At 43.2% G+C, this 9,376-nt stretch overlaps 1 protein-coding gene across 1 annotated transcript; it reads right to left on the bottom strand.

The window, feature by feature from the left end:
• Positions 1-2,397: 2,397 nt before the first annotated feature.
• Positions 2,398-6,951, bottom strand: ddx10 (DEAD (Asp-Glu-Ala-Asp) box polypeptide 10). Its single transcript, XM_037691041.1, has 2 exons — positions 5,507-6,951; positions 2,398-4,438 (listed from the first exon to the last, which is right to left on the bottom strand). Exons 1-2 carry the CDS (start codon positions 6,851-6,853, stop codon positions 3,284-3,286), a joined length of 2,502 nt encoding a protein of 833 aa, XP_037546969.1. The 5' UTR covers positions 6,854-6,951; the 3' UTR covers positions 2,398-3,283.
• Positions 6,952-9,376: the final 2,425 nt, after the last annotated feature.

Below are 9,376 nucleotides of genomic sequence, written 5' to 3'. Positions count from 1 at the left end.
AAAAATTATTTAAATAATCAGAAACTTGTAAAAACAATAACTCTTCTTAAGAAATGTAACTTTGTTTCATAAACAGACCCCTTTATTATATGAATTTTAATGTATTTTTACGCATTTGTTAAGAAAATAGTTGTGTTTGTATAGATAAAAAGTGCACATTATTTTATTTTACTCTTTTATGTATAAATTTATTTAACTCTTTTTTTTTACCTTATTAAGTTTACTTTGTAGATTGTAAGACCTTTACACCTATAAAAAACATTAAATAAATAAACGAGCAGAGGCCTCCGTTTCCAACTGTCCCCCTCTTACTGGATGCTGCATCACTCAGCCCTCTGTGAATAGCAAGCGGCCATCAGGGCACTGGTCCTCCTTTATCATGTGAACAGCTAGTTCTGGGTGTCAACAAATTTATAAGACTGAGTTTATTGCAGCTCCTCAGATTGACAAAGTCTTTTGGAAAAAAAAGACGCAACGTTTCAACAAGTTTTTTTTTTTTTTTTTCTCGACTCTGTCCAGAGGAGCTGATTTAACTTTGTTATATTTTTCCACCTGGATTATTGAGCATGCATCAGCATCAATTCTAAGGTTTTCAGAGTTTATATTTGGTCATATTAAGCAGAAGACAAATTCAAACCTGTTTTTTTTTTTTCATAAGGAGTGTTGTATCGTGTTACTGGAATAAACACACAACTTGTGCACTAATCAACTTTTCCTCGCGTGATCCCTGATTTTATTTCTAATAAATAGTTTTCTGCCGTTTGTCTTGAGGTTGAAGGTGACGTTATGGATTATTTTCATCCTGTTCCTTTCTGGGCCAGTGTTGTTCGTTTTAAAGTACATGGTTGTGAGTCAGAGCGCTGCAGTCTTGCATGGTGAACGGTTCTGACTTGAAAGTGCCAAAATGAATCCGAACCATAACACTATCGCCACCATACCCTCTGGACAGGCTTTGTTTGCTATCAGTGCTGGTTCCAGCAGCCGTTCAGCTTGTCTGAATGAGCCAAAGAAAAAATGGAGGCCTGTAGTTGCTTGAAGGTTCCTCTGTGCCTTTGTTGGTCTTTAAGTATCATGAAATATCCTTTGTTGGCACATTTGTAACAAAAGCTTGTTATTGACACTGCCTGTGGATTAGTGCAGTTCAAACTTTTTATAAATATGGCTTTTATTATCTTTGTGCTTAATTCTTGAGCTGAACTGTCCAGAAACTATCTTTGGCTGCAGCACAAGCAGGCTAACATCTGGTTTACAGAAACTCTGTGGTGTCTTTAGAAATAAAATTTAACTTTAGAGCCATCCTAAAGGTTGCACTATAAGTTGGTGACAAATTGTAATCTTAAGTAAGATTCTAATAAAACTTCTAAACATTATAAAAAAAAAAAAAAATCAAACATGTGAACTGGGACAAACGTTGGCTTTGCACCATTTTTATAGCTTTTAGCCGACATCTTCTCCCCTTTTGTTTATGAGGATTTTTCTTCATTCCTTGATACACTGTTGATTAATTCAGGGAAGCTCTTTCACAGGATTCTAATTATAGGGACCAAGTCCAAACCAACCAGCGGTGAAACAGTGAACATGCTGCTCATAATGAAAGGTAGACGAAAACACTTTATGAAGCTCAATTGTTCTAACTGGAATGACAATTCTACCATTTTTGTCTTGTCTGGGTCTTTCCCATTTGTGAGAACCCAACGGAGCAGAGCGGAGAGCTGGACAGAACCCTTCAGGATGTATCTGGATGCAGATGAAGTCCACGCTGAGGGGACATCAGACATTTAACATGCCAACACTGAGACTCTTTTACTGAAGCAGCAACAATCAGCCAAAGATTCAGGGTTTCACTCCACCTGCTGGACGCTCCGGGCTCAGACAGAGGCTCATGTTAATGTGTTCGATGACAACACCTCCAATAACTTGATTAGATATTAAGAAACTAATGAAAAATCATGGCCATCAAAACGTGCAGTTCTGTTCCTGTAAGTTCAGTATAAAGGATGGACTTGTTCCACTTTGTGTTTCTGTAGTGTCAAATGATTATTGCTTGGATTTGCTTTGAACGTTTTTATTCTTAAAAGGCCTATCTGTGGACACGCACCGCTAATTATCCTCAGCTATAAATACTATAGTATGCAGTATTGAATTTTTAACACCTGTTCTTATACAAGCAATAATTTATTTCACAAAGCAGTCATTTAATTTGTGAAACAAACGTCCCTTATTGAACATGAATTTATGACTCGTTGCTTCCTGATGAGTCCGAGAACAATCGGGAGCAGACAGAAATATTCCGACATGTTTCAGAAAGCTGCAGCTGGTGTTTCCGAGGTACGGAGCCACTAATGAAATAAATCTAACAACTGTTTAATAGATAAGATACTTTATTTATACCAGGGGGAAATTTGAGGCAACCATCATGTTCTAATTATACAGGAAAAAAACACATGAATTAATCAGCAGAAGAAGCAGAATACTGTATTTTTCAAACTATAAGGATCAATTAAAATCCAGTGAGCCTTATCAGGTGCACCTTATGTGTTGAATCTGGTTGTGTTTACTGACCTCGAAACGATTTTATGTGGTTATCGTGAATGAGTTGAATAAAGTTTGACTTATCTGTTTTGTTTCACTTGATGCACCTTATAATCTGAAAAATACAGTAGCCACATTTGGAAGACAATATGCACAAGGTGGTAGGGAGTATATGCATACATGCATATGTACATGTATACACGCATACATTAGTGTCCGGGGTGTCACAGATTTATATACGGCTCTGGGAGGAGTTGAACAGTCTGATGGCTTGAGGGACAAAGGACTTCCAACGTCTCAGCAAATACAGACAAAACATGAGATTCATGCCCCGATGGTTCCAGCTCACAGCGGAACAAAACCCAACATTCAGTTCCTCCCAAAAGGTTCATTTTTGAACAGAACTTTTGCAATAAATAAAACGTTCCCGTTTCTAATTTACTGTGTTTACAGAGAAAACGGGTCAAATGAGTCTCAGCTGGAGCATCACGTGTCTGCAATATATTTTATGGTACGTATTTAAACCCCATGGGTTGAAAAGGTGTTTCATGTCCAAAAACTGTACATTAATCTTTGATATTATATGAGAATCACTGTTTGATCCTTTTAGAAGAAATATAAATCAGTAAGTTTTAGAAAACGGAATAAAATCTGAAAATGCAAATATTTTTCCATCTTTTTAGATTTATCTAAACGTGGAACAAGAAGATCGTTTCTTTGCACGGATTTGTTTTTATTTGACATTTCGTCTCTACCGTCCCCCCCCCAGCAGATGTAAAACTAACTCCTCATCTTCAGCCAGAGACAGTCCAGTATCCAGAGCTGCGCGCTTCTCCTCCTGTTGCTTCATCTTCTTCCTTTTCCCTGATGGGAGCGTCTCCTCTTCATCTCTGCTGTGCTGCCGTTTGGCTGACTCCCTCTCCTCCTCCTCCTCCTGGTCAGAGTGGTGCGGTCGGTCAGGATCCGGCAGTGTGCTGGGGTCAAACTCGTCTTCGCTGTGACTGGCCAGGTAAGCCGGGACGTCGTCTTCATCCTCTTCGTCGCCGACAGTACGAGTGCGCTTGCTGGCCTCCTTCCTGGCTGCCTTGGCCTTCAGCCTCCTCTCTCGGTGTTTGGCCTTCACCCTGCGGCTGTACTCCTGCTTGTCAAACTCCTCATCCTCCAGTCTCAGCCGCTCCTTGGCCTTCTCCACGTTGATCCCCGAGACCTCGTCCTCTTCGTCGGGGCCCGCGTCAGTCACTGCCCGCTGCACCGGGGGCCACAGCTGCACGGCCTGTCCTTCAGTGTTAAACGTCACTTTAGTGTTGACCTGAAAGTTTCTTCTAATGAGCTTTTTGGCCTCTTTGAACTTTGATTCCTTTTCAGGTGTTTTCTTGGAGACGCTGGCAGCTTCCTCTTCTTCCTTCTGGTCCTGGGCCAGATTGAAGACGTCCTTCCTTTTCACTGTCAGCAGGTCCAAGTCCCGAAGATCATCCTCATCTTTGTCGTCTGCACCGAGCACAGCTGTAAAGGACAGATCTTCATCTTTGTCACTTTTATCATCATCATCATCATCGTCGTCGTCATCATCACTGGTCTGACTGTCTTCCTGAGGCAGGCTTCCTCTCAGCTGGGCCTTAAATTTCCGGAGCTCCTCCTCGTCATCAGACTGCTTCTCCTTTTTCTCAGCTCTTTGCGTCTGAGCTTTGTGCAGGAATCGGACCCTGGGGGCCACAGCGAGACCCAGAGACAGAGCATAGTCCTCAATGTTCAGCTTGAAGACATCGAACACGTCCTTGTTCTTCATCAGATAAACTGAGCGCAGGTAGGAGACGAAGCACCTCTGGGCTCTCTCTTTCTGCTCCATCTCCTGGGCCAGGAAGGCCTCCAGCTTCTGCTGGACGCTCTGCATTTTGTCTGGGTTCACCTGAAACACAGGTCGAAATGAAACAAGGAAAGATCTTTGTTCAGCTGGGTGCAAAAAACAAAACATTTAGTCCAAGCTGCAGCTGTCACGACGACGGCCACATTTCACTCTGGAATCATTTGGGCTGCAGAGGAGTTCAAGGTCAACTCACTGAGGAGGTAAATTATGGGATTAAATCCAATAGGCTGGTGTGACAACACCTAAAACACTGATGGTTCTGCAGTGGTTCTGATGTTAACTCAAACTTCATGCTTTAGCAGATCTCCACACATCCTGGGACTTAAGTCATAAAAGCTTCTTGTTACCACTGAAAGTGAAGAACATGGATGAAAGTCTAAGGAGGGAAAAGGAACGTTCCTGGTATGTTTTAGAAAACAGTTTGTTATTAAGCAGAATGTTTGGACAGAAAGATCTGAAAGTTGGTTTAGCTGTTTAAATCACTCTTTAATCAAATCGGATCAATGTTTTGGGAATTATTATTCTCTAATATACAGAAGAACTAATGCATTATTTTTTATTTATTTTATTGTTCTCATTCATGCCCAATGGGGAAATTAACTCTCGGCATTTTTTCCATTGCGCATGTGAGCACACGTGAGGCGGTGGGCTGCCATCTGGGGTGTCTGGGGAGGAGATGGGGGGGGGGGGGGGGGGTTGGGGGCCTTGCTCAGGGTGCCAGAGTGGTAAAAATGAGGGTGGAGGCAAGGCAGGCGTTTCACCTTTTCTACCCACATTTGGATGTTGTCGGTGTGGGAGGTGAACCAGGGTTGAACGGCGACCCTCCAATCACAGGCCCACCCTCTCTAACCTCTGCACCACCACTCCCCCCCATATCACATCCAATATTTCAGTTTAATAAATGTCACATCCAGATGAAAACAAGGAAAACACAATGAACACCATCTCTGTAAAATCCTGCAGCTTGACTGCAGCTGCTTCCTGTCACACAGCAGGAGCTTCTGTGAGGACCTGTGTACCTGTTCTGGTTCTGAGTGGATCAGTTCTGGTTCTGAGTGGATCAGTTCTGGTTCTGAGTGGTCATATTTGTGTGGACCAGTCACGACTCACCTTTATCTTGTTGATGGGGACCTTCTTCTCCTGCAGCTGGGCCACCATGGCGTCCTCCTCAGAGGGCAGCAGCAGCAGCAGGGCCTCTCCTCCCTTCTTGTAGCGGGCGGTCCGGCCCACTCTGTGGATGTACGTGTCCGCATCCTCTGGACAGTCCACCTGCAGGACCCAGTGGACAGCTGGGAAGTCCAGGCCTCTGGCGGCGATGTCGGTGGCGAAGAGCACGGCGCTCTGCTTCTTGAGGAACATGTTGTAGACCTCCACCCGCTTCATCTGATGCTGTTTGCCGTGCAGGGCCAGGATGGAGGACCCGGGTCTGAGACGGCAGAAGACCCGGAACATGTACTGGACCTCCTTACAGCAGGCAAAGAACACAATAACCTTCTTGTTCAGGTGAGTCCTGATGAAAGAGTAGAGCATGTTGACCTTCTGGTGAAGTTCACACACCACATAGTTCTGCTCCAAAGAGGCCGGGGTGCTGAACCGGGCCTGCTCATGGACCCAGACGTACTCCGGATCCTTGAGGCTGAGACGGGCCAGGTCTTTTACGGACTTGGTCTGTGTGGCAGAGAACAGCAGGGTCTGCCGTGTCTTGGGGAGGTTCTCCACTATAGCGTTAAGTGTGTCTGCAAAGCCCATGTCCAGGATGCGGTCTGCCTCGTCCAGGACGAGCATCAGCAGGCTGTTCGCTTGGAAACCGGCTGTCTGATCCATGTGCTGGAGCATGCGGCCCGGGGTGCAGATGACGATGTTGGTTTGGGAGATGCTCTCCGACTCGGTCTGGATGTCTTTACCGCCGATGACGAGCCCCGCGGAGAACTCGTGGTTCTTGCCCACTTTGCGAAGGACTTCGAAGGTCTGGTAGGCCAGTTCTCGGGTCGGGGATATGATGAGGGCTCCGAGGCCGGCCATGGAAGTCCACTGGTGGCGGTACAGACACTCCAGCACCGGGATGAGGAAGGCCAGCGTCTTCCCGGAGCCGGTCTTTGCCGCGCCGAGGACATCTTTCCCCTGCAGAGCGAAGCCGATGGTCTGTTTCTGGATCTCGGTGGGCTGTCGGTACTGAGCCCCCTGCAGACCCAGTAGGGTTTTCTTGGAGATGGGGAAGTCTGAGAACTTGAGCACCTCCTTGGTGTTGATGTGTTCGTACCTCGTCACGAGCCTGCGGATGTCCTCCTGCTCCACGACCCATGCGGGTTTTTTAATATCCGCTCTCGTTTGCTTCACTCGTGCTCGTGTCTTCTCGTACTTCTTCTTCCACCTCTCGAAGTTTCTCACGGGGTCTGGGCTTTCTGTCTTCCAGGCATTACGCCTCTTACCGCCAGAGGTAAACCCTTTCCCCTCCATGTGTTCGGAAAACGTCCACAAACTGGTTCAAAGCTTAAGTCTAGGCTGGAATTGTTGCGTGTTGAAAATAACTTCGCGTCGCATTCAATATGATGTCATCATCGAGCCTTCTTCTTCTTTGATTTACAGGCGGTTGGCAAACAGCTTTGAGTGCGCATTACCGCCACCTTCTGATTGGAGTGTGAACCAGAATTAAAACCCTGATGTATTCTACTGAAAAGTTCTGATTTCACAAGAAACTGAAAAAAATGCCCTACTTAAAATGTGAGTTGAAATTCAAGTGAAGTAACTCAACTAACTTAAATTGCACTTTTTGCTCGTAAAATCGATTTTGAAGAATACCTCTTTCTTTATGATATTTTATACAATCCATAATGTTCAACTGTCTCCAGTGACAGGTCACATTCACAGACTCCTGTAAGATGTTTTCCTTTTCTTTTTAAATTAACATTTAAATATGTATGATGACCAAATTAAAGTCTTGATAAAATATCCTCTTCCTTCTTCCTCCTTGATGTTTCCCTCATCCTACCAACTTTTTGAATAGAAAATGTTTCCCTTTCCTCTCCTTGTTCCATTCCTCCCGCCATTTCTTTTTAATTTCTTCCTTTACAATAGATTTTAGTTCTGATTTGCTGTATGGGATTGATAAAGAAATTTTAATCTTTTAAGTAGATTCTTTAGCAAATTTATCTGCGAGTTCATTACTCAAAACTCCTATATGAGCTGAGACCCAAATCAAACTCCTGACTTTTTCATTAGAGTTTGTAAAATTTGTAATGCAACATCATGTCTTGAGTGAGAATGAGCAAACTTTATACTGCAGATTGCACTACTAGAGTCTGTAGCAACCGAGACTTAATACTTTCAACCCACCTTAATGCTAATATGATAGCTATTAGTTCACCAGTAAATACAGATAATTTATCACTGATCCTTTGATTAGACATGTAACCTATTTCAAGTTCAATAAAACCAATGCATACCCCATGTCCAAGTTTTGAAGCATCAGTATAATTTTTTTGATACTTAAAGTATTTAGATTGTAAATGAGTTTCAACATCTGGCTTGCTGAGAGTTTTCCTTTGTTTTCCTTTTAACAGGTACGTATCAATAAATGTTTCCCCCCAAGGAGGCAGAGCTGAAAATGCCACTGTAGGGCTCACATTCAATTGGTCCATTTTAATCTTATTGATTAATTTTACAATAGTTCATCCAAAACTGCCTATACAGACATTTCTCTTTCTCTTGACTTAAATGAAGAACAGTCTTTGTAAGATGGATATCCTTATGTCATTTTAAGTTGGCCCAATGCACTACTGCCAGCTGTTCCCTTCTGAGGTGCTACGGCATCTCTCCCATCTCAACTTGTAATTTTATTTTCCATTTACCCTTTTATTTATACAGGTAGTCTCATTGAGTCAAGAGAACTCATTTTCAAGAGATGTTTTTGGGAGCAAATGGTGGGGTTTAAGGGCCTTGCTCAGGGGCACAGAGTGAGGCAAATGAGGGTGGAGGCAGGTGTGGGTGTTTTACCTTTTCCACCCACATTTTGATGTTAATGGTACTGGGAGTTGAAACTGCGACTTTCTGATCTGGCTGTATGCCATAATCATCAGTTTTAAAACAATTAAAGACCTGAAATATTTCAGTTGGTGTGCAATGAATCTGAAATATATAAAAGTTTCATTTTTATCATTACATTATGGAAAATAATGACCTTTATCATCCATCCATTTTCTTTACCCGCTTATTCCATTTTGGGTCACGGGGGTCGCTGGTGCCCATGTCCAGCAATCACTGTGCGAGGGGCGGGGTACACCCTGGACAGGTCGCAAGTCCATCACAGGGACACATAGAGACAAACAACCATTCACTCTCACTCACACCTAGGGACAATTTAGAGTTACCAATCAGCCTAACATGCATGTTTTTGGTCTGTGGGAGGAAACTGGAGCACCCAGAGAAAACCCACGCATGCACGGAGAGAACATGCAAACTCCACCCAGAGGGCCCCTGGACTGGGGTTTGAACCAAGGACCTGCTCGCTGAGAGGCAGCAGCTCTACCAGTTGCGCCACCGTGCTGCTTTATTCCCAATCATGTATTTATTTAATATTATAATAAAGTTACTCAATAAGTAAGCTGAATAAAAGACCATACCTTTAATAATTAAAGGACATCTTTGGATGAATTTATTTGAACTATTATAAGGTATTTTTGTTACTTTTTGACAAACCGCTCCAGCGGCGTGGCAGTGGTGGTTTTGTACTGTTTAGTACTGGCTCGGTTTGAATTTATTTGTAGCTAAATAGTTTGAACCTGTTGCACAACTGTCATTTAAACTGAATGTTTGATTCCTTTGTTAGTCTTGAAGCTAACTGATTTTGAGTACACATTTAGAAAATGTGCCTTAATTGAATTATGAAGTCAAATGTTTATGAAATTCATTCAACCTTTATTTAGACAGGTTAATCCCATTGAGCCTCGAGGACTCATTTACAAGAGAGACCTGATTTTAACA

Source organism: Nematolebias whitei, chromosome 2 (genome assembly GCF_014905685.2).
Source record: "Nematolebias whitei isolate Nwh7 chromosome 2, NemWhi1, whole genome shotgun sequence".
In the NCBI taxonomy this organism is placed as follows: Eukaryota; Metazoa; Chordata; class Actinopteri; order Cyprinodontiformes; family Rivulidae; genus Nematolebias; species Nematolebias whitei.
Note: the sequence above shows the minus strand (reverse complement) of the source record. Positions and strands in the feature narration are given on the sequence as shown.

What these genes read in the sequence shown, in the direction of transcription:
- ddx10 (XM_037691041.1), bottom strand. Translation starts at nt 6,853, where the DNA reads ATGGAGGGGAAAGGGTTTACCTCTGGCGGTAAGAGGCGTAATGCCTGG. An exon ending in TCCCCATCAACAAGATAAAG is followed by an intron (nt 4,439 to 5,506) that starts GTGAGTCGTGAC and finishes CCTGTGTTTCAG; the next exon opens with GTGAACCCAGACAAAATGCA.